The sequence below is a fragment of the Oculina patagonica genome, chromosome 1 (assembly GCF_052425735.1).
Source record: "Oculina patagonica isolate OP01 chromosome 1, crgOcupat, whole genome shotgun sequence".
Classification (NCBI taxonomy): Eukaryota; Metazoa; Cnidaria; class Anthozoa; order Scleractinia; family Oculinidae; genus Oculina; species Oculina patagonica.
The window spans coordinates 2,598,069-2,624,098 of NC_135758.1; the positions used below are offsets into that span (position 1 = coordinate 2,598,069).

Genomic DNA, 26,030 nt, shown 5'->3' on the forward strand with positions numbered 1-26,030 from the left:
TATCACTAGTTAGAACGTCACGAAATTGAAACTTGAGATTTGAAATAAAATTTGACAGGTGTATTCAATTTCTGTGAATATTACCTGCTTTTAAGATATGATGATTTTAAGCTAATTAAATATTTAGGAAAAAATAGAAAGTTAATGAAAAAAACTAGAACGTTTAATATTTATTTGGCCTAGCAAGCCTTACAGCTAGCTAGTGTCAATTTAGTTTAGCACATCCAAAGAACCTCAAGAATAGCATATATTCGTCATGTCAAATCTCAGCCTGTAAGCGAACAAACGTGTTCGTTAGTTTTCGTGCTTGCGCGTTTGTTTTTCCTTAAGCCTCGCTGCCAAGCTGAAATCACATATGGCAAAAGTAGATACATCGTGCATTCCAGTCACGTAGGCCACCATATTAGCTTCCACCACAAGATGGACGCTAGTGAAAGAAAACGTTCACGTCTGGATCAAGCTCTTGGCTTTTGCGCCGATACAACTGCACATGGACTTGGTCGAGTAGCTGCAGCCAAATCTTGGATAGCACGACTTTTTTGGATATCAATATTTATTGCTGCATTTATCTACTCATTGTATGAAATATATCACAGTATTGCGGCGTATCTATCCTACCCTACGAAGACTGATATCTCTCTTGTCAACAAAGAACATCTCCGTTTTCCAGCAGTTACAGTTTGCAATATAAACCCATTCAAGCAGTCGGAAATCAAGAAATCTCCACTCTGGAAAAACTTGGCAAGTTTTTTTATTTTAATTTTTTTTTTTATGCACCTGTTAGAAATTTCGAGTTCACAGTCTTATTTTTATTCATAATATGAAAACCAATACGGTTTCATATTTTCTGGTATCTCGTGCATACAAGCACGGCGAAGCTGAATCGAAAGTGTGGGCCCTCTCACTTTAGACTTACAAAACAGTTTCTACGTTTACCTTATTATAGGAATATAGCGAAGTATTTTAACAACGCGAACAAAATTTGCGCGTAATATAATTAACAAAACGTTCTGGTTAGATACTTTTAATTAACGTGTTTAAATAATTAAATTAATAACATGTATCGTTAATTTTCTATAATAAGCTAACAGCACCGTATTTTGACAATCTTGTCGGGTTCCTTTGTTTCCTTGCAGACAGGGAGCATTTTACCAACCTCTCCCCCACTTAAATTACGCTCCACCGTCACTGATATAGCTGCTCCAGTTTTCTTGAAAGAAACATGGCTCACTCAAATTATATATTTCTGGGTTAAATATAACACGGAATTTTTACATCCTGTCTAGGTGAATTTACCAACAGATGAAAACATTGGTGAGTAAAATGAGCAAACACTTACACATAATTTGAAATCAATGTTTTTCCCTTTGAATTAACTTGAATAGTAATGTAACTGATAATTATAAAAACCTTTTTCACCAAAATTTAATCATACTTTGTACACAGACTCCCAGCTGAAGCTAAATAAGATGGTATTGATTGGGTATAATTTGTGTCTGGATATTTGTTGAACAGATCGAAAAAGGAAAGCAATCAAAGACAATTTATTTAAGAATGTCTCAGAACATTACAAGGAAGATGCTTGGAAACTTGGACACCCAGGAGAAGAATTAATTACTTCTTGTATGTTTCCTGGAAATCAACAACATCTTCATTGTTCCTACAGGTGAGTAATATAGGTTTAACGAAGGAATTACAACATGTTATTTCGGGGGGAAAACACCTTTAGAACAGCTGGAAATAATTGAAAGTCGTCGCGGGAATTTCGGAGGCTTTGGTTTCATTAATAATGCTATTTTTATAATTTTTAGAGTTTTAATTTTTTTCCTTGTTTTTGTTTTCGTTTCTTTTATCTTTTTATACTTTTTATTGTAAAGCGCCATGGGCAATTAGTGGATTTGACGCCATAGAATTACATTTAGCTCTTGGAAAATTCAAACGTGCGTGACATTTCCACGTGCGTTACATCCCCGTTACAGGATAAGTCGTTTAGTATATCATGTGATTCATTAACTGATTGGATTTCATAAGCATCATCATCATCATCATCGTCATCATCGTCATCGTCATCGTCATCGTCGTCATCACATTATCATATCCTTTTTTCTACTGCAAATAACTTCTGTTTTTGTTCTTAGAAATTTTTCTCACTTTTTTGACACGGTGTATGGAAACTGCTTCACCTTCAATGGGTCTGATACAAGCGTAACACAACCTGGTCATAGACAAGGTAAGTTATAACAAAACCACATACCTTAAACGAGAGTCTCAAAAACACAATTTAGCTTTCTTCTAGCCTCTAGTCCCATGTAAATCTTAATTAAGCCATCAACCAAATCGGACCTCGTTGAAATCATAGGCTTTTCAGAGACGCTCCGACGAGCAAAAACGACTGGTCAATTTTCGACAGAAATTCTTTTTTACAAACATCATTTTTTCAGTACAAATATGGTATTTTTTTGCCTCGTCTGCTTCATTTCTTGCGTTTGCCATTTTTTTGAAACGACCACACGGTAAAGCAATCCACCCTTTTACTGGCAAAACACACCAAGCGTTCCTGTCATGGGTGGAATAATGATGCCATTATTGCAAATTTGATTTTATTTTTTGCTTCAATATTCCATTCTTGAATTGAATATTTCAATGCTCAAACGGCGACTCGATTCAAAACTCCAATGTTGATTTCATTCATGCGACAGTCAAGTGAGAATTTGAAAAAGTTCCCCAATTTGCATAAAATGGGTCAATGACATTTTTCCCACTTTTTCTTCTGCCAGTAGTATTTTTGTGCCTTTTTAGTGCATCAAAATGTCTCACCTCTCTTTTGGTATTATCATTGGGTTGAAATGTATTAGACTGTCCACAGCCTCGCGATTTTTCAACGCAAAAAAGCAGACGAAGTTAGCGCGAAGCGCGAGCGCGCGGGGGAGGGGGGCGGGAAGCGGGCGAAGGAAAAATAGAGAGGCTGTAGACATCTTTGAATAAAAGTGGAAGTATTAGACTCCTCCCCTTGTCATCGCCTTGTAATTTACAACTCCGCCTCTTGACCTTTAAATTAAATCGGACCAATTAAATTTGAACGGTAAAGTGCTTGTTTAATTGACTACTAGTGTCAGTTTTCAAAACAACTCGTGAGTTTTTTATTTCGATGTTGAGTTTGCGTCTGTCGACTTCTTCAATCCCCAAAAAACCTGCAAAAAGAGGCAGAAGCCCAAATCAAGCGGTCCCTCCGACTGTTGCAGAATATGCGGGTGCTCATTCGTGATTCGCTTGGGGAACTTCGGCAAGACATCGTACATCTCTACGGAAAATTTATCTGTCGAGCCAAAACGCGTAGGTGGTTTACGGCAAAAGTTGGCAGACATCTTAATCGATTTGGGAAACGCAGTGTAAGAAGACGAATTTCGTTCTAGTAGAGTGTGTTCATCTTGTGCATCTAAAGTTAGAAGTGCAGCAAGCAATGTTGAATTAATAAAGAAATCTCTAGCGCGACCGATAGATGGCGTAGAATCTCCTACAAGGCAAGTTGATCGTGACCAGCGATTCAAAAGAATGTCACGTTCGCCTCACACGTCTTCGGCGAGGCAAAGTTATGCCGGCCAAGTGATTCGCCAAAAGTTATGCCGCAAAAGTTATGCCGGCCAAGTGATTCAATTTGATCATTCATGATTCTTTTTAGCGGCGAAACAACAAGAACAACAAAGCCCTGTGGGGAGCTGACTATTAAAGTTTACATTTACATTCCCATCTTCTTGCATTTGTTTCGCCGTAGTACAGTCGGTAAAATTCCAACTACCGTAGTCTACGTCCTTCGAACAAAGAAGGTGGTGAACAGCCTCTTTCTGCTCGTCTTTGAGCGACGAAACGTTTAGAAATTTCTCCAACGAGCCTTCCAATAATCGATCCATCGCAAATCACAGTATGTTAATAGTGATGACAACTCGAGCAACCGCAAGACGCCGCCTGCAAGCAATCATGATCGGCCGTTGTCAAGGTGATGACACTTTTTCTGCCTTTCAGCCAAGGGGAATTTTCCGTTTCTGGAGAAACGGGAAATTCAATATTTCCAAAGATGTCTACAGCCCCTCTATTTTTTTCGCTCCCCGCCCCCCACCCTCTTGCTTCTTCCGTTTTGCGCTGGCGTCCAGTTCTCTCGCCGTTCTCACCGCGCTTATCGATCGAAAAACACAAAAAATAGAGGGCTGTGGACAGTCTAGAAATGTAAGAACGTGAAGAACAAAATGGCGAGAAAACGCCATGTGTGACATTTGACGGTTGACTAGTTTATGCAAATTCAGGCCGAATTCCCACGTGCCTGTCGCGTGAAGCCAGACAACAATTCAAACAACATTCGAGTTTTGAATTGGGTCGCCGTTTGAACATTGAAATATTCAATTCAAGAATGGAATATTGAAGCAAAGAATGAAATCAAATTTGCGATAATGGAATCATTTATAATCCACCCTTGACAGGAACGCTTGAGGTGTTTTGACTGTAATTCGTATCCAACACTGATTTTCGCCTGAAACTCGAGGCATCGTATGACGATGGAGATTTCACATAGCAAGCTTATGTTTAATTTCGGCAAGGGAGTTCGTTTTAAACAACTAACTTGTTTGTAAGCATTGCGCGAACACCTTTGACATGATTATTGAGACCCCACTCTGATGTACATCGTCGTCCCTGCCAAAGTATATGATGGTTTCGCCTGTTCGTACTTTCCAACCAACTTGTTTAATGTTGTTTAATTAGTTAACGTGTTGTTTTGGCCACCCTCTTTACGGCGCCACGCGCGACATTGCGAGCATTTGTACGGAACAGTAAGATTTGTGAGAGGTATTTTATCGCTCTCGTTGTTTACCTGAAAATTATGGACATGAAAACTCTTAAAGAATTAAAAACTGACTGAAGTGTGACGAGCCGTTATTTCTAATTTCAGGTCTTAAACTCGCGTTATTTATCGATACTGATGAATACATTGGCATACTGGCTGATTCTGTTGGCGCAATTGTCACTGTCCACTCGCCCTACGTGAAGCCGGACCTTGATGAAAGTAGCCTCTTTATTGCGCCGGGTTCAGCAGTCTACGTCTCATTACAAGCGGTAAGTTTAACAAATCACGTTCAACAAAAGTTAGCAGGCTTATCAACCTTGGAGTTATATATCTTAGCATAATTTTCTGGCAGCAAAATAGCGAAGAATGATATTGGTCCTAATTCCACATTTCAGTAAATTCCGGAGAACTGTTTTTTTTTTTTCTTAACTTCCAGCAAAATGTGTCACTTTTGGATTACCCCTATAATGGAGGGACCTGTAACACCAATATCAGCTATTCTCAAAAGGTAATATTTGTCATTTTTGTGTGGTAATGTAAAAGTAAGCGCCAAACCCACTTACCTCCTCCCATCCACTTTGGGCTAGTTAAAGGGACACTGTCGTGGGGATATTAATGCTTTTCGGTAAAAAGTACTAAAATTGGCGATTAGGTCTTCTCGTTCATGAAATGCACCTAGTACATCAAGATGGAGATAGATAGTCGCCAGGAATACTGATGGACTCTTCTTTAATTTATCCATGATATTGTGTATCTTGCTCGCAGAACTGCCTTAGCAACTGCGTTGCAAAGGAGATGAGAACAAAATGCGGTTGTGTCTCCGTTGTCACGCGCCAACAGCCCTTGTGTGACTCGTTTAATCAAACACAAGGTAATATTATCAAGTGCTTTGTGTATAGTTGTGTGTTCGTTGTACTGTTACAAAATGTAAACTCTATGTTCCTTTAATCAGCTATATACTAGAAGTATTTGTATTCGCCCTGGTTGGGATGCAAGCCCATTGCAGCGTTTATTTTGCCGGTACCCATTTATGTACCTGGGTGTAAAGAGGTACTGTGAGAGCGCCAATGAACACAGCAGAATGACCCCGGCTAGGTATCGCACCCGGACTGCTGAAATGGTGTGGCGTCAAAAATCGACACCCACGGGACTGATTTCGGAAAAAAACGACGCAAATAGTATGCGTTCTCCTTCGTCGAGCGCAATCATTATTCTCTCACTAATAAATACAATAACAACACTTTCTTTGTAGCTGACTGCCTGGATAGCATTTCTCACAACCAGGACTCCCTCGATTGTTCTTGCGATCCTCCCTGTAGGTAAGTTAAATCAAATTATGCGAAATCAAAACTACCTGTTGTTCTGCTGTTCAGGTTTAACAGTCGTTCAATGGGAACTCATTTTCTTTCACAAGTCTTGTACGTATTCGCTTCAAACTCTTACAAAGTTCGAGACCGCGAAAACCGAAAGTGACGTTGGATTATTGCGTTTTACCACTTTACTAATAATACCAATGTCCAATGAGCATTTATATTTTCGTCCAACACAATTACTAAGCTAAGGATTATTGCGGTTTTCAGTGAAATGTGAACTCGGAAATTCAAAATCCAACTAACCATTGCGTTTTTCGCTGCCGTCAATCATAATTATAGCGACAGCCAACGAGCCATGACAAACAGAAACAAACAAAATGGATCGAAATCTACCAATCACAACTGAAAGACGTGACCTTTTGACCCGGTTGAGTGAACATCTGTTTCCCGAGAGGTCCGCTAAGATGATTGACGGCAGCAAAAAGCGTAAACCGTTGATTGAGGATTGTATTTCAGAGTTCGCATGTCACTGAAAACCGCAATTATATCGCATCTGGAAATATTTTTTTCTTCAGCCGACTGTATTTCACCCATACCGTGTCTAGCTCTACATGGCCGGCCAAAACACACATGGTAAGGTTTACTACATAAAAATTCGAGCTACAGACGTTTTTTTTTTTTCTAGTTGGCATAGCCTTTGTATTTTTAATACTAGTTAACAAACAACTGCTAAAAATTGACCGACAGAATTGTCATCAAAGATGTAATTTGGAATGCAAGGCTTTATTCCATCAATTACTTTTGGTTACCACTACTATGATATAAGATCATTTGATTTCGGTTTTGGTTATTTTCAGGGCCATATAATCGGGTTCTTAAAAAAGGCTAACACCAGGATAAGACAAACAGTCAAGGATCTAACATCAGCCAGGTAACTCGATTTTGCGGACATTATTCATCTTATAACAGTTTTAAAGTATTGTGATTACAAAGTCGCAAAATGGCTTTTAGCTAGCTCGGTAAATGCTGAAGAATATTTAACAATTATTCTTTGAAATCGAGGTGAATATTCTGCCGCTATTCACCTCGATTTCAAAGAATAATTGTTTTAGTATATACACACGAAGTGATCTCAACAGCAAGCGATCTCAAAGTTTTCAGAAGGAAACCATTTAAAGTCGATTTAATTAACCTCTCAATTCATGCGTGGAAAACGTACATACAAGCGGCACTAACCGACATGCGCGAAACAGTTTACAGAATCTTCAAACATGGCAAATCTAGTTAATCTTCGATAAAATCCTCGTCACAATCTAGCAAAATGGTCCTTTAACACCACTCAAACCTGCAATCTGAATCAAAAACCTGCTTGCAAAACATTTTGACCGTTGAATCAAAGCTTTTGAAGTTCACTTGAATTGAAAATTGAAAGAGCAGTTGGCGAAGGATCCACCTGAAAGTTTGGATTATACTGAATGTGTGCAGAACTGTGGTGAAAACTTTCTTGCACAAAGAAGTTTTCCTGAATATTCGTGGAGGATCTTGGTTGAATAACACTTGATGTTGCTGCCGATAAATCTGCGGTGTTCATTTCTGCCGATGCCGGGCGAAGAGCGACTTGACGGTGAGCAATTGTTTATCGTTTTAGTACTCGAGTTGTGTGGACATTGTGCTGCAAATTGCGAAATATGTAGTCTTCTCTTACTTTGAAAACCATCAGGCCAAATTTCTTAGCCTTTTTTTGTCTTTTCTGGTTCAGCATCTTCTTGTATTCTTAGTATTTGCGATTCAGAAACGCCGGCGAAACGCGAGTTTACGCCGGCCATTTTGTTTCAGTTTGGATCAAGCATTATTCACTCCGTAGGGAGTGAATAATGCTCATTAGCCCGAGATAGCGAACCAATCAGATTGCTTGAAACACCAAGATCACTGAGTGTGTATATACTAACATATATTAGTAATACATTACTTTAGCACACGACCCCAAAAGCATAGTACTTAAAGCCTGATCGTGTTTAAGTAAAGGATGATGAGTTATTTGGTGGTACGCCGAGCATGATGTATGTACGACGTCTGCATGGTGTACACCACATAAAGATTTTTTCGTCAGGAATGGTTGAAAAATATGTGTTGCTAAGGGTTTCATTTGTTTATGTCTCTCTTTTAAACTTAAACACTACCAGAGATAACATGGTACGAGTGAATATCCACTTTGCTTCCATGAAAGTGAAGGAGATGAGCCAAAGCCCGGCCATAACGGTATGGACATAATTTGCCATAACTATAACTTATCCCAAGAACTGTTTAGAACGCCTAAACGCTGTCCCTAAGTGTTCCGTTTATCCAACTCGTGTTCTATAAGCCTCCACCGTACCTTGAAAGACCTCTTTGAATCATTCGCCCAGTAGTTTTCAACCTCGTGCCTGTTTGAAAGAGAAGGATTACTTTACTTTTTTAAGCGTCGCTAATGATTTTGATTCTGCCGTTTCTGAACACACTCTATTGTACGATATGTATGACTTTGTTACGTGCTTAGCTGAAAGTGTAGGACTGCTGGATAACAATCAGCATGTTTCTAATGTATCTAGATGTCTACTTTGTCTCTTAAAAGAGACAAAAATGTATCATTAAGGATTCCCAGTTATACAATAATTCGTTTGATTTAACCTCGAGAGTTAAGTGCGCACACTCTTAGGACTGTTAAAATGTAATCTTACGGTACGCAACAAGGTACTGACAAAAGAGTAACAACCCAACCAACCTTTATATTTATAGTACATCAAAACAATTTTCCATATTGTTGTCTGCCTTTACTTTAGCCTAATGTCACAAAGATGCACTGAAAGCATCAAACCATTCTTTGTCCTCAGAGAGAGTCTTTGCTAGGAACTATTGGCGGACAACTTGGTCTGTTTATTGGAGTCTCGTTAATTACTTTAGTTGAGTTCCTTAATCTGTTATGGCGCCTTGTTCTACCAAGAAAGAAGACGACTTCAAATCAAACAGAGGATTTTGAAGTAATCGGAGCTGAGAAGCGGACTAAAATGACCAGTCGATGATGAAAAAAACCTCACAAGGTTCTTACTGGATAAACATTTTAGACTATGAACAAATATTTTTAGTTGCACAATGTTATATAATGTTAATAGATAACTATTTGTAATTAGTTTTTTTTAGGACAGTAGGTAGTTATTTTATATTTTAGATCTGTGACATTTGTACTTCCTTTTAGATTTTAATACTTTTTTATTTCCCATTTTTAACCTTAGCTAGTAGTACTTTAATTCTTGTCCTAGTTTTTAATCTTAGTTAGCATACAACATAGGTTTTGTCTTTTTATTGTATTTTAGATTTTAATGTATTTTAATGTTTAACATTTATTTTCTCAGAGGACCCTCCTGAAAACCACCCCCTAGGTGATTGGAGGCCTCCTCTTAAAATATTATATTTATTATTAAAGATTTCCATCCTTCGTGTACCAAGTCAATTCCTACTAAATATGCTTACGATTTATAATTTGTTGAGTTAACGTTATTTATTGAAAATCCTGAATTTTACACGTGGCTCGGGTGATTGCATACGGAATACCGTAAACGATTTAACGAGGGGCTTATTTTTTTTTTCAAAACCTTTTGAGTGGGCACTTAATGGAGAGAGAGAGAGAGAGAGAGAGAGGGGGGGGGGGGGGGGAGGATTATTTCAAACCATACAGTAATGAAACAATGTAGACTTGGTAATGTTGTAGTGTCGTTAATCAAGCTACGGCTTTAAATATCGACTTTTTGAAGACGCGCGGAAACAACTTGAAAACGTAAGCCTTACTTTTTCAAATTGCAATGTTCCTGATTCTTTTGTATATACAATTGCAAGGTATGGCTTCCCGTGTCGGAGGTAAGACTCATCAGCTAGTACTGTGAGTATTTTATTCGTGTTTATGTATCTTGAAATTCTTTACTTTGAAAACTTTCTAGTTGACCATCAGCACCTACGTACTAGGCGGCTCGTTTCTGTGGAATTCAGTAAAAACCCGCGAGTAAGAACCTAACATTAAGGAACCTGTTAGGCTAAAATTTGCGAATTGGATACCATTTTTATAAGAACCTATTTAGAAGTAGGTTCTTAATTTCTAAAATTGATTAAAAATGTACTTTTAGGAAATAAGTTTGGACAAAGCATTACTGTGCATGTATATTCTTAATGATTAGTGCTTCATAAGCACTTATGTGGTATGCAATTTTTTTAAAAGGAATAGGCCGAATACCACTAAAATCTCTATAACAATATTAAAATTTTTTCTTCAGAAATTAAGAACCTACTAAGAACCTAATTAGCCTAAATTTGGGTTAATAACCCTTTATGTAAGAACCTGTTTAGGCTTACCTGAAAAATAATAGGTTGTTACTCGCGGGTTTTTACTGTAATCTAACTAAAATGAGAATATTGCAAAAAAATAATAATGAACAAAATTACAAGAGGTAATTTAGTTAATAAACGTAGAAATTATATAGTATTGCTGCCATTGTCGTTGCTAGCCCAGCGGGTACTCGAAAATATTTTAAACATGGCTCAAGAAGCTAGAGTTGCTCTCGGCGAACTCTTCGCTTTTCTCATGCTCTCCAAACTTTCGCGTGCACCATAATAACTAGATAGTGCACAGCTCAAAGCAAGAAACAATTGTTAATCATCAGAATCCATAAATCTTTAATCTTAAGATCCGCAATTACATAATAAGTTAATGACTGGCCCATGTTTGACAGTGGGTTTTGTTTCCCCGATACCCTCAATGCTCCCCGAGGAGAAAACGGGGGGGGGGGGGGGGGACATTGAGGGTCGAGAGGAAACAAAACCCACTGTTTCTTACTTCCCCCAACTGAATATAAACACTCTGTTGTCTTTATTATTTACCACAAAATTTTACTTCAGCTGAAAACGACATGAAATTGTTAACACTGCGCGACACTTTGAGTTTTCGAATTTGCATTGACTGATTGAGATATATTCTCTTTGAGTCAAATGAATTTTTTTGCGTGTACAAATAATTTTCATATTTCAACTGTTGAGCCCCTAGTCAGAGCAATGCAATGAATAAAAGTTTAGTTCTTGACCGCAACTTCGAATTGCTCCCCGTTTATTTCGTGGTTTCGAACCTTCAAGTCCTGATCACGTGCAAGGCCAAGGTTGAAGCTATTGTCCTAGGGAGGACAATAGTAGGATAACAGAATGAGTCTGTGTGACTCCCTAGGGAGTTATATAGATTTGACGCGCGTCACGTGATACGTTCTCGTCCAATAGTAAACTGCATTGCATTGGGGGGGTAATACAATGTTATATATTATTTAGTTATTTCAACGCTTTTCAGTTGCCCTTCAGAACGTTCACGAATAGGGAAGCCATTAGGTGTTTCACCTTATTCTTGTCGAAGAGTAACTGCCTTTGCTTTTCTACTGGTGAAGCACATCATTAATAACGTGATAAAAAACTCGAAAAATTCAGTTATTGTCAATATGGACATTCCCACAAAAAGTCCCAGCTGTCCTCCGATGAACGAGGTGAGACTCTTGATCTGTGAAGAAAATATAAATATATTTATAGGCAATCAATATAATTTATCGATATCACCAAGATTTACACGTTGCAACCTATTTTTTAGCGCTTGCAATAAATCTTTTTTTTATTTTGAGAAAATTTAAAGCGGTTGATTTGATTGGCTAGATTTCAAACTCCCTTTGTTAAAATCAAATCATGTGTCCCCAGAGCCACTTGTTCCTCTTGCACAGGCCCCGCCGGCTAAGAGGAACATTTGGGTCTGGGGACGAGAAAGGCGTAGATCGAGTGTAAATGATGTTGTAATTTTTACTACACACTGAAAAATGTTAATTATAGAGACCTACCGTATATTCTTCCTTTTGTATTATGTGTTCACGAAGCATAGTTGAATAATGGACATCTATTCTTAGAAGGTTATTTCTGATAGCAAAAATAACAGGAATAATATAAACAATTATTGGACGAGCAAAATATTGTAATTTTCAGTAGCGAGGAGAGTAATTATTTGCCGAAGCCGAAGATTCACGTTGGATATATATTTGCTGTTGCCCCCCCCCCCCCCCCCATTAAAAAACGGATCCTAAAAGTTAAAGGGACTGTGTCACGGATTTTTGGCAAATGTATTCATAGGAAATGGCCATCGAATTCGGTAAAATATGAAAATAGTCTCTTAAAAAAGTGAAGGAACATTTCAAAAACACAGCAAACACAAAAGAAGGTACGGATGGCCAAAAGTGACGAAGATTGAATGAATTGCAATAAGGGTTTTTGAAAAATTGTTATGCTGAACAGTTTTCAAATTTAGTCTCGTTTGCTTGAATCTTTAAGTTATAACGCAGTTGGTTGCAATGAAGCTATGGATTTTTCACTTACATCCATAGAGTTAATTTCTTCGCAATTTCATAGCAAGTATTTGGCAAAACTTAATAAAATAAACGTTACCCAGACGTGACATAGTCCCTTTAACAACTTCGAATATAAAACCAGAAAAACTCCTCCTTTTCCCAATAATTTTTTTGGAAAAGTCATAAAGCTTGATAAAGACATTTTAGTTATAAATATATCTTGTCATGTACAGTGTAACATGAAGTAGCATAAATGTCTACAAGCTTTTCTGACCTTGCCGTTTGAAGATCCTTCAAAATATGCGTCTGGCTGAAATTAGTTGCCTTTAACGATTTTGTTAGGATTGGCTGCACAATGATAAAAAAGGTGTACTAGTTAGTGAAATAATTTGACAAAACTTAAACAATCAAATTAACTTAAGGTTTTATGCATGTAAAATTATTACTGTCAAATTACTATTTTTTTCAAAAAAATTCAAATCATATTGTAATTTTTTCATGTTATGAAATAGACTCTAAAGCTAAGATGTGTTACTCGGGCTGCATTTGTGGAATCTAAGCAAATTTTATCTGACAGATTAGCGCAGATCATTACAATGTTTATTAATCTTGTTTCGCTGTTGGACTGAAAAGTAAATAAAAAATATCCCTCAAATTGTCATTGAAATTCAGAAGATAACATAGATTTTCCTGGCTCAAAAGTTATCATATGAGAAGATAATTAATGCATGTATCAATCAACCAATCAATCAACTTTATTCGCCCATAACAAAAGTACAATCATTTCATTCAGTAGTTTACAATAGCAGGAGATCCTAGCAAGCTCTACTGAGCTTTTCAAAAAGGATCCCCAATTACTATTATTATTGTCATTCAATTGCGTGATTTATCTATCAATTAATTAAAGAATAATTATAGCGATTCATACCTGATCAGGATGGTCTCTTGACTGTATATATATCTTAATAGATTTTTTGAATGAGCTATAAGATTTCTGATTTTTTAGGTTTTCTGGAAAAGTATTCCATAATTTTGCCCCTCTATATTTTATAGAAAATTTTCCATAATTTGTTCTTCGATCATCTAAATGTATCTTGCAAGCTGTACGTGTATTGTAATCATGTAAATATCTATTTTTGCGAAGTAATCATTAAAATTTTCAGGTAATTTATCATTGAAATATGAATAAATATGAATACATGTACCGTAAGATAAATTGTATTAAGTTACACTGCGTTAATATTAACAACTTACCAAAAATTCCTTGGATGGCCAAAACGCAGTCGTAATGGTTGGAATGAGTAAATCCTGCCTGTTTTATAAAATTATTGATTGGTGGTTGCACGAAGAAAGAGAGAGTTGCAATCTGTGTCATTTGTAAAGCTTTTCGAGGGCCGGAGGCATGCCGGATTTTTCATGGGTGGGTGCGAGTGCCGGAAACGTAATCGTCTGGCTGGGTCGGGGTATTCCCCCCGGGACATTTTGATAAAGTTGTTCGACTCCACATTTCCTGCATTCTGAGAGTCATTTTTACCCTCATTCCTCATAAGGCGGATCAACCTTGGTGGCCCGTTGAGGGGGGGGGGGAGAGGGGAGTTGAAGGGTAGTTCAGTACGCGAGCTAGCCAGCGAAGTGTGTGTGTGTGTGTGAGAGAGTGTGTGAGTGATGAGTGACTGAGTGACTGAGTGAGTGACTGAGGAGGAAGGTAAGCAAGTGACAAGGGAGGCTAAATGCAAATTCAATTAGGAAAATACCTACGTGCAAGCTGATGGACATTCATTCTTGCAGGTTCCCGTAGACGCCATTACCTCATCAGAGACAGAAAATATGCACTGCGCTGGAATTGGATAAGATTAAAGTCAGATCGGAAACTAAGCAAATTCAAATCATTTGGACCATGTTGTCTTAGGAAAAAAGTGGGTTTTACTAGAAAGAAATAAGTTCCTTGTAACATTTACGAGTTTCACGAAACTATAGGTTTTATTTTAATCGGCAACTTGGTTTCCATGGGATTAACGAACGCTAAACTAATTAATTAATTAATTAATTAATTAATTAATTAATTAAACAAATATACTACTGTGCTTTCTCCAAAAACGTAACTCCATTACGTTATATATATACACATACGCAGCCCACATTCCAACATTTTGTTCCGACGAAAGGCTTACGCTCGTAACGAAACTCGCTAGGACGGTTAATTTCACCCGTAACTTGACAGCCCGCTTAATTAAACCGTTAGTGTGAGCTTTTTTTGAAACCAGGCCAAAAAGTCTTTGATTCCTTTTTGTTGCTAAGAAAGGTTTCTAACCATTATATCTGGAGATCCAAAACTTTCGCCAATAACGTGTTGGCCATGCCTCTTCATAATTTACAATACATAGGAGAAACTAAACGACGTTTAAAAGACCGATTTAATGAACTCCGCCGTACCACAGATAACCCTAACAGTAAATCTAAACCCACTACAGCCGCACAACATTTCATTTCCTCGCCTAACCGCACTGCTAATGACATACAATTAATCCCCATCGAAAAAGCCTTCTCCAACCGAGCCTCAATCCGTAAGGCCAGGGAAGCTTTTTTAATTTTAAAAGGCAGAACACTTGATCCCGAAGGTCTTAACATACGCGAAGAAACATATTAGTTTTTCTACTTGTATTATTAGTTGTCATTTTTAAGCGTAGCATATTTTTTTATTTTATTTTACACTGTTTACATATTTCCCGTATTTAGTTTTACGTATTTTCGGTATTTCGTAAGATACCATTATCACCATATAAATTTAAACACAGCGACTGTAAACTCCATTGTAATATAAACTTATTGTAAACATTCCTGCTAAGATCAAGAGAACTGTCAACTGAGGTGGAGTTAAAGAAAGCTAACATCAGCTAAAACACGGCAGAGAAGGCGGCAGCAAACAGAGTTAAATGGTGGAGCATTGTTGACGCCCTTTTCTCCACGAGGAGTCTAAAGGAAGCCTCAAGTCATTGTAAACATTCAATTTTTTATACAAACCCTGTTCTCCTATTAAATAATTGCAGGCATTATTCTCCAAAGATGACCCGTACATTTGACACTTGCATGATTCCAAAACATGGCGGCTCACGCATTTGTTCAAGCATTCCTATAAACGAGGAAAGAAAATAAATTGTTCATTGCAAATATTAACACTAAGGTCTTAAATGTTTGAAACGTTTGCAACTCAGTCGGCCAGATGTCATTTTGTCAGACTTGCAGTAAATTTTAATTACTAAAATTGTAAGTCAGTCAGTCATTCAGTCTGTCAGTCACGACCAGTCAGTCAGTCAGTCAGTCAGTCAGTCAGTCAGTCAGTCAAGCAGACAGGCAGGCAGGCAGGCAGGCAGGCAGGCAGGCAGGCAGGCAGGCAGGCAGGCAGGCAAGCAGGCAGGCAGGCAGGCAGGCAGGCAGGCAGGCGAGCAGGCAAGTTGCGATTAGTCAATCATAAGGTTGTCAGACGAGCTAAACGAAACAGGTTTAATGACCAATCTTAACAATGACAACATTGACTGAGTTCTTCTCCTGATAATAGAACGCGCGATGGCTTAATGAGTTAGTGCAATGGGCTCTGAATCGAGCGGCCCGGAGTTGAGCCGTTTCTGGGGTCATTGCGTTTTATCCTTGGGTAAGACACTTTACTCTCATAGTGCCTCACTAAATCCAGGAGTTTAAACGGGCACCGGCGAATCATACGCTGTGGGTAACGCTTCGGTGGACTGACATCCCATCCAGGGTGGAGCAGCACTTATACTGTTGGTAAGCCACCTAGTCTTGAAGAGAGAATCCTTTTCTTGTTTATGTGAAAAGAGTCGCAGTCGAGGCCCACGTTTACAACCAAAAAGCAAGGAGGTAAATATTTATACGTTTTATATATTTTTCAAGCATAAGAAGACTACGAAAATAGCAAAAGCTACAAAACAACCGATTGCGCGATTCCGTTCTACTGGACCGGGCCCTGAGCACAAAGAAACTAATAATTATCACATGATATTCTTCTAGACGATGCTTAAACACATCAAAGAATAGGAATGAACGTTTATTCGTTTGTCTCACAATAGAATCGCTTTGAGATGTTGATCGCGACGTTTCGACTGCAATACTGCTAGTCTTCATCAGGCGATGAGGTCGATTGTTTGCGCGTCGCTAAATTTGCATATTGGTTCGCTGTGATTGGTGCATTTCGATCCTCATTATTATTCCGACTAACAGATGTTGTTCCCTCAGAAGTCTTCTTTGTAGTTGAATGGCTGTTGTGTTTTCTGATCGTAGGTATCCATGCCTCCATGCTTCAGGAATTTCAATCCCGCTGTCTCTATTGATGTGACTAGGATGAAGTCTTATTTGGATAGCCTCTTTGGCCCTGCGTGTATATCGGTGAGGGTCACGATCGATAAACTTGACTTGATTCCATAAAGGAACATGCCCCGTTTCGTTTGCGTGCTCCGAAACTGAGGAGGTTTGTGTATGAGCAAGCCGTATGTCTCTGTCATGTTCTTTTATCCTGCCTTGCATCGCTCTCCATGTTTCCCCCATATATACTTTGCCGCATTCACATGGAATTCTGTAGACATCACTGTCTTGTTTGCCTGGTTTTAGGGCGTCTTTCGGACGCACTAAGTGAGACCGAAGAGTTGTGTCAGATTTAAAGACGGTGCAAACGCCTTGTTGTTGTAGGCAGCGGCGAAGAACCTTTGATACGCCTTTAATGTAGGGTAAAACTGCAGTAGATATAAATTCCTGAGTGGGGAAGTGATTCAAGTGAATGCACCAATCACAGCGTACCGACGTGCGTAAATAGGGACGCGCAAACAATCGACCTCATCGCCATATGAAGACTAGCAGTAAACGTCGCGATCAAGTTCTGAAAGCGATTCTATCGTGAGACAAACGAATAAACGTCCAACGAATAAATCGCTTAACGCTTTTAACGGTCTTAACTTTGCGACTGATGAAGGGGTTATTCCCGAAACGTTTCACAAAACGAGACAACATTTAAGCTGACTTTTTAAGAAAAAAACATTTTATAGTGAATAAACGTCCATTCCTATCTTACACCATGATCGATGAACAATATTCACATTTTTAACACATAAAAGAAATAAAAAAATACAATAAAATCGGCAGGCAACTGAATATCAAACTGAACACCGTTTTTTTATTCACATACTTTTTGAAAATAGGGTGAACCTTGTCCTGTATCTTCTCTACAGTCAGATCCCCCTCCATATGGATAGCCCAGACGTTTTATGCGTTTCTGAAAGAAAGTAGCATTTACAAAGGAAAAGAGTATTACTTTCAAGGCAAGCTATAATGTCAGGGTCCTGAAGGGGGGTGGGGGGGGGGGGGGCAAAGTTTGCCCAACTCTCATTTCCAAGCCTATTGTTTTCCCGTTTTTTCAAATCCCAGTCTCAGTTTTATTGTTTATTTGTTAGCGATTCCCATTCCCAATGACCTAAACCCCATTTTCCCAAATCCCAGTTCTCATTTTACCCCTTCATAATTATATAATTATAATTAATGCAAGAAATACAATTTTGAGTTTATGATCGTGCCATTGTGGCATTGGATTTACATTTTTTTGGGCAACAAATCACTGATAAATGCGTAACATTCAATTCCAAATTTACTCTTTAAGTCATAAGTTCAGTCTCAAAACAATTAACTCACCCCTTTGAGAGCTATTGTGTTTAATGTTCCTGGTGCCACAATAAATCCAGTTTTTTCCACTTCGGCTAACTCTCCCGGCTGATGCACGACTATCACTGCACCAGAACCTTCCATGGGATTCGGCAGATGCTCATCAGCTTCAATATTAAGGATTAAAGAGAAACCTGCAAACAATGAAGAGAGAAATTTATGTGTATTGGGTTATCAGCCTGGGAAAGTCGTTTCAAATATCAAAATCCAGGAAGCCTGTTTGGTTTCGTGGTACGGTAATGAAAACTGGCTATAATTGCAGTGTGGCGAGATCAAACAAGAGCAAAAGTAGACACCATTTGTAGAGAGACTCACAGATTTCAACATGCTCTTAACCTTAAGCACCATAATAATTTAAGTGGTTTGCCAGGGTGCAACAACAGCAACAACTGCTTATTTTAACACGTTTAAATATCTATAATGAAGGAGATGTTTCAAAAGTTACACTGGTTTACATAATTGCCGTATGGGAGTCCGATAAACAGGGCCCTTACTTATGCCTCTCTTTGAAAGGACTTAAAAAGAAATTAGCTGCTCTTTAGGTCCTCTAGTAGGATAAATAAATAAATAAATAAATAAATAAATAAATAAATGAATAGTCTGGATTTCAGTTGATAAAATACATATCAAAATATTAAATATTTAAAAAAGAGCTAAATACAGGAATGAATAAAAATTAAAAATTAGTTACAATATTATGACAATTATATTACAAACTATATAAAAACTAAGAATTAACTGCGAAATTATATCTAAAAGCTAACCTATTACTAAAACCATTCTTAAAACGCTCAGTTTTTAAAAGAGGATATTTCACCGGAAAGCGCTACCAGAGCTACAACACCTCTGTGACTCTACTAATAAGATTAACTTTCAAAGGTAAGTTTATCGATGAAAACAAGAAATGTTGATTACCTTTATATTGGTGAAAGAAACGAACATTTAACTTACCAGACAGGTACCCAGCATCTCTTACTTTTAAAGTCGCGTTTCCCCCATTAAATGTAAAACATACATTCATCTTACCCAAGAGAGTGGTAAAATTCCTACGAAGGAAATAATATACCAAGAATTATATAATAAAAAGGTGAGTGGTAAATAATAATAAAGATGGTAAATTTTAAGCTCGGTAATAAATAATGAAGATGAAGTATTCAACATGACACGAGCATGGGACAAAGAAAAAATTCTGAGTCCGCGACGGGAATCGAACCCATGGCCTCCCAGATACCGCGTGGCCGCTTTAATCAACTGAGCTACAAGAGACTCCTGGTGAGCTTGGCCATTTGCTAGGTTGATATGTGACACGCGTTTGTAGTAAATAATAAAGATGGCCGGTAAATTTCAAGCTCGGTAATAAATAATGAAGATGAAGTTTTCAACATGACACGAGCATGGGACAAATAAAAATTCTGAGACTCAGAATTACAATACTCAGGCTGCTTTCCATTTGTCAGAACTGACCGGCCGGTCCGGTGGTTTTGAATGGGCCTTTTCCACGAGGTTTTCCTACATATTCACCATAACAATGTGTAATATTATTTTATGTATGGACCGATTTGACAGGACAAATCTGACTAACAACGGAATTCTGTTGTCGATTATACTGGTCTGACAAATGAAAAGCGCCCTTAGCGAAACGGAACAACCTTTACCTTGAACTGCATGTTGTTGTCGCAGACTCTGCCATTCTTCGCGCCTCACACCAAACGATGAAATCGTCTTTTTGGTGAGCGAATGATTCCAGTGATTTGTTACTTTCGGCTGCTGCCGTTTGAAGTCCCATTGAGGTGGCAAGCTTTGAGTTAAAGTTTAAATCTACAGAGTGCCAAAAATATTTCAGTTATTTTGAGTAACCTAACCTCAATTACATAGGAAAACTAGACGTCTTTCTCGACTCACAGTTCAACTGCCTTGAGCCCCATGGATAAGGCTAGCTAGTTTAGATGTCAGGCTGGTTCTCATATGATCGCCCCGATCGTCTCTATCGCATCGATCGTTTGCAAATACTGAGACGATCGTAGGCGATCAAAGAGATTGGAAGCGATCAGGGGGTTCTCATATGATCACCCCGATCGTCTGGTACGTATATGCAAAAAAGGGTTAAACAAACAAGATAATAATTCATGGTCGTTTCTTTGCTCCCGCTTATGAATATTCGATTTTATTCCGATCGACGTACGTGTGTTTTTTTCAAAACTCCGATATCGCTTATGGCAGCCTTCGATGCAAGAGCAAACCTCGTGGCCTCCTATCGTCTCGTTATTGCCGTTTTACGGCGAAGGAGAAAAAGGGAGGCCAAACGGAAACGTAGTTCTGGGTAATACTGATGCACCATGGGATAGTTTGGATCGCTTTGATCATCCCCCTCTGTGAAAGTAGTTCTCATATAATCGTTCGCGACCGCCCGGATAGAACAGGGACGACCGTAGCGATCGCCCCGATCGCGCAGACGTTAGCGATCGTCTCTGTAATGTTCTCATATGATCGCCCCGATCGCAAGCAAACTTTATGAAGCGACAGATGCGACAGAGACGATCGGGGCGATCATATGAGAACCAGCCTTTAACCTACAGACGTTGACAAGGTACTATACTTGCGGGTGTCATTTTGTGTGCTAATGCTTATGCTCGTGTTTTACGCGTGAGCAAACGTATAATTACTCGTATAACGCTTGAAAAATATCCTGAACATAGGAGTTATGTTTAAGTTATAAAAGTCATTGCAAACTTCTTCACATCAATAAATTATTAATATTCTTTACAAACCTGAGTTATTAAACAATCTCTCCTGAAAAGAAAAGGATAAATATATTTAAAAACACATACCACTATAACAACTAGAAATCGTAAGTTCAACAGAAATTAAATTATGTTGACTTTAAAGCTACGTTCTTTTTGACGACTATCGATGCAGATCTTGATCACTATTGTAACGTACTTTATATTCGTAATTAGTTCACAACTGAATTTTTCAGTTAACATAAACTTTTGACATAAAATTTGTGTTAGTTAATTTACTGAGGTAAATTAAAGGAAAATGCATATATTACAGGAATCGCATTCAGATAATGGAGAATTTCATATTTTGTGACAACACGCTTACGATTCGCCAATTTGAAAGGATTTCTATAACATATTTTTAAACATGGGTGTAATTGAAAGCGAAGGGATAAGATACTTACTGATATTAACCTCATCTTGGAGTCATTCTGCAATCTTGATCTATGGAACTGGTTCAAGTTACATACAGTAACACTCGGGAAAGGTAGACTACTTTCATATACCACATCAACTTCGGTTTTAACTGGGAACGTTAGATACTCCTTAACAAAGCTCGTTATATTGAAAACGGACGTGCTAAACGCAGCTAAACATAGCAACACCCAGAAACATTTTCTTGTATTTGTCGTGGACGATGAAACTTGAAAGATTCCATGTGCTGAGGTCCTTGAACAAAAATTCTCCAACTCTTTCTTAAAGCTGTTTGGCGTATCATTATCAATATTTTCCATATTTCTCAAATCGCCGTTTCCATACAAGAAAGGTGTTGAATTTTTCATTTGCATATAATTTCAATTCGAACATTGTGAACGTAAACACATTAAGAATTTCTCTAACCCTTTTCATGACTATTTTATGTGCGTGCGATTAATTATTAAATTGACAAATTTTTAAGAGTTACAAAAAGAATACTTTATCACTCGGTAGACTCTTTAAAGAAGAGCTTTTCAATATTGTCTTTTATTGTGTAAACCGTAATCATTTCGGTACTGAAAGGTATATCAACTTCAGTTTTGTACAGTATATGTATTGAATAATATTAGTTTTTCAGAGCAGGTAATTTATTACAATTTTCTGCACGTTTCCTTGTAGTTACTGGTCGATAAATTTGTAAACACATGTTTAGGATTAAGCCAAAAGAAACCTTTTGACAGCTGAATGCGTTGGTTAAATAAACATGGATCTAAAACACTTCTTAACGAACCGGTCTTAACTTAATTGCGTATACCTTGCGCTTACAAAAAAGTAATTAAATATTTCATTAAACAGTGAAGTATAGTGTTAAGTATTTTTGTGAAGGTTTCCCAATTAACGCCATGTACGCATTTTGTCGTTTCAGTTAGCTTCCCATTTTAAAAGCCATAACTACAACTCATTTCTAGGGAACAACGGATGCTGTATATACAGCATACAGTCAACTCTCTCTTAACGGACACCTCTTTAAGACGGACACCTGGTGTTGGTCCTGTCCCTGCCACTTTTCAGTTATTTTATTGTAACTTAACTCCCTATAAGACGGACACCTCCTTATAAGACGGACAGTTGGAGCCGGTCCCAACGGTGTCCGTTTTAGAGAGAGTTGACTGCATACAAATAATATGACTGCAACATCATTTTAAAACTGTAAACAAGCTTTAAAATAAAACCAACGTTAAACTCTTTTCTGAACTTGACATTTATATTGAGCTTTATATTTTCTGTGATCGTATAACTTTCTAACAAAAAAAAAAACGTCCACGGATTTTGTCGCCTACAGTTCTTCATAACCAAATTCACCTTTATTCAACCAAATTGTTCAAAAACAAGATTACGCCATCGAGCGCGAGATAGCGTGCGCCGTGAATTTAATCCAGAAATTGCAATTTTGATTGGTTAGATTTTTATCCTGATTTTCGAAATATGGTACTTAATGGAAACGAAAGTGCAAAGACTTTGTGCAGTGCGAATCATAGGGAGTTACACGTTTCAACCCTTATGGGTTTCTGATTAAACTTAATTGTTACTATTCACACAACTGGATTGCACACTTTTATATAGGTTGCAAATTTAATGCTGATGTTCGATCCCATTCTTAAGTCCAAAGTGGTATTTATATTAAAAGACGTATCATTTTAAATATGTGCACATGTGCATTTGTAAAATACATTTATAATTAAACACAAACATAATGCAAACCACACAAAACACAATGTAAATGCTTTGAACATGATAATTGTTTTCTTAGAATCAGCACAAGTAAAACAAAAGAGTCAAATAATAATGCAAAAAGTCTTAGCTAAATAAACAGCTATAGAAGCTTATGATAAAGCAACATACTTATAAAGTAATAAATACAGCCTCCTCCTCAGGCGCCTCGATTTTCGCTGTAACAAAGCGAGAACAAAGAGCGAGGCGTCTGGGTACGAGGCAGTAATAAATAAGTAAAAAAACTGGTTATTAAATGAATTTGATTTTAAGGTCTATGCCAAAATAGAAAAAGTATTTGTATGTTGAAATGTACGTTTATGCAATAATCTCGTTAATATACCTATCTTGGATAACTAACTATATACCAATGCAGATATTATTGTTTTTTTTTTTTAACATAAATAGCAAAATCATTGAAAGAAGAATGGTTGATGTAGAGGGCATTTTTTTTAATTGTCTTTGATCGGAGGCAAAATTACTCGCTCCTGATTGGTCAAGCGGGAAAATAATTCGCTTCTGATTGGTAAAGCGTGCCGTTTTTGCACTCGTTGGCTTCTTGAGACGAAAAGATTTTGAGGAGGATTTTCAGAAACAGCCTTGCTTGTAGCTTCGGAGTTTGAATTTTTCGTTGTATTTAATGAAAAGGAATGGAACCGCCTAAAAGTTTGCAAGTAAATTCCAAAAGTTGAATTCTAGTGTCTTGCCGTTTCCGAATTTTCGGCACAATCTTTAGCAAATTATAAGTATTCAAATGTTCATTCTTTTCAGTGTATACTGATTATTATATACAATTGCAAGGAATGGCTTCCGGTGTCAAGGTGCGTGTCGAAGGTAAGACTCGTCAACTAGTACTGTGAGTATTTTATACGTGTTTATGTTTCACGGAACTTAATTTTCGCGATTTTCAAAATATCGCGAAATTAAAGACCCGCGAAAATTTATTTTTAACGTTTTCTTTTGTATTTTTATGTTTTAAACGTATCTTTTTGGCCAAATCGCGAAAATTAAGTCCCGCGAAATATGCCCGTTCCATTATCGTGAAAGTACCTACTAGGTGGCTCGTCTAACTAAAATGAGAATAATGCAAAAAAAAAAATGAACAAAATTACAAGAGATAAGTTAGTTAATAAACGTAAAAATTACACAGTATTGCTGCAATCGTCGTTGCTAGCCCCGTAGGTTACTTGAAAGCTAGAGTTGCTCTCGGCGAACTCTTCGCTTTTTTCGTGCTCTCCAAACTTTCGCGTGCACCATAATAACTAGATAGTGCACAGCTTAAGGCATGTAACAATTGTTAATCAACAGAACCCATAAATTATCAATCTAAAGATTAGCAATTACATAATAAGTTAATGACTGGCCCAAGGGGGGACATCCAGAGACAGTGTGTTTTGTTTTCCCGAGACCCTTAATGTTCCCCGAGGCGAAACCCTGGGAAACATACGAGGGTCGAGAGGAAACAAAACTCACTGTTTGTTATTCCCCCAAACTGAATATGAATGCTTTTTTGCCTTTATTATTCATCACTAAGGCCCTGTCCACAGTAACCCGGGTAAATTTGACAACGGAGAAATTTGAAAACGCCGTATAAAATGTTTTCCGTTCTCATTACCCGGGTAAATTTGAAAACGATACGCTTCATCGCACGTAGAGTTACAACGCATGCACATAGCTATTGTTAAGCTCATTAAACCTTTTGTTTTGACAGAGAATCCCTGACATTCCTTTTTTTACGGCAGCGTTTTCAAAAAGTCCCGGTTTCGCCAGTTTTCGCCGTCCACACTACACTACCTAGCCGACGTTTTGGAGAGCGTTTTTGAAAAGTACCGTTTTCGGTGACCGAAAACGCCCTTTCAGTTTGGATGGTTGGCCTAACAGGGGAAAAAAAAGATGCGTTTTCAAATTTACCCTGGTCAGTGTGGACAGGGCTAAATTTTCCTTCAGCTGAAAACGACATGAATTCATTCATTGAAATTGTAAACACTGCGTGATACTTTGAGTTGTAGAATTTTCAATGAGATATATTCTTCTTTGCAGGTACAAATAATTTTCATGTTTCAGCTGTTGAACCCTAGTTAGAGCAATACAAGGAATAAAAGTTTAGTTTTTGTCCACAACTTCGAATTGCTTCGCGTTTATACCGTGGTTATGAACCGCGTACAAGGCCAAGGTTGAAGCTATTGTCCTAGGAAGGACAATAGCAGGATAACAAATCTGTATAACTCCCTAGGGAGTTACACAGATTGGGTTGATTAGTTGGGGGTTAATACAATGTTATATATTATTTAGTTACTTCAACGCTTCTCAGTTGTCCTTCAGTATGCTCATGAATAGGGAAGCCATTAGGTGTTTCACCGTAAAGGATCCTAGTCAACCATGATGCTTTGCGCTTTCAAGAGCCTAATCCGCCATTTTGAATGCCATCTAATTTCGAGTGATTTCAATCGTGGCCAACAATCCAAGCGCATCCTCGCGCACGCAGTATATTCGCATCTTAAAGGAGAAGTTCATTCCAGAAGGGCCATTTATTTTCTTTACTCCAATAAAAAGTTTACACAAATATGTGTTACAGTCGACTCCCGATAACTCGAACCCTCGCTAACTCGAACCTCGCGCTAACTCGAACCAAAATCGATTTCCCCTGGATTTCCGTTATACATTTACTGTAATTTTACCCTCGGTAACTCGAACCCTCGATAACTCGAATCTCCCGCTAACTCGAACCAATTTTCGTTTCCCTTCAGGTCATTTTCTATATAATTTTTCCCTCGATAACTCGAATCATGTCTGGCAATACGTG

The 26,030-nt window shown here is 37.9% G+C and overlaps 3 protein-coding genes across 3 annotated transcripts in view; 2 read left to right on the forward strand and 1 right to left on the reverse strand.

Annotated features, from left to right (window-relative positions):
- The window catches only part of LOC144658900 (bile acid-sensitive ion channel-like), a 30,484-nt gene extending 20,701 nt beyond the window's left edge, over positions 1-9,783 (forward strand). The window contains exon 13 of the mRNA XM_078519502.1: positions 9,608-9,783. The gene's annotated coding sequence lies outside the window, so the exon portion shown is untranslated. The remainder of the gene's footprint in view (positions 1-9,607) is intronic.
- LOC144644452 (epithelial sodium channel subunit beta-2-like) lies at positions 421-9,269 on the forward strand. Its single transcript, XM_078503949.1, has 12 exons — positions 421-504; positions 1,287-1,314; positions 1,516-1,666; positions 2,139-2,230; positions 4,940-5,103; positions 5,271-5,342; positions 5,600-5,705; positions 6,087-6,153; positions 6,723-6,780; positions 7,005-7,078; positions 8,331-8,406; positions 9,018-9,269. Exons 1-12 carry the CDS (start codon positions 421-423, stop codon positions 9,204-9,206), a joined length of 1,161 nt encoding a protein of 386 aa, XP_078360075.1. The 3' UTR covers positions 9,207-9,269.
- Positions 9,784-10,982: 1,199 nt separating the features above from the next.
- LOC144664003 (bile acid-sensitive ion channel-like) lies at positions 10,983-21,522 on the reverse strand. Its single transcript, XM_078525135.1, has 12 exons — positions 21,445-21,522; positions 21,029-21,050; positions 19,916-20,078; positions 19,212-19,306; positions 18,231-18,394; positions 17,731-17,817; positions 15,561-15,669; positions 14,298-14,376; positions 13,794-13,851; positions 12,814-12,887; positions 12,039-12,114; positions 10,983-11,710 (listed from the first exon to the last, which is right to left on the reverse strand). The coding sequence occupies exons 1-12, from the start codon at positions 21,457-21,459 to the stop codon at positions 11,555-11,557; spliced, it is 1,098 nt and encodes a 365-aa protein (XP_078381261.1). The 5' UTR covers positions 21,460-21,522; the 3' UTR covers positions 10,983-11,554.
- Between the last annotated feature and the right edge of the window lie 4,508 nt (positions 21,523-26,030).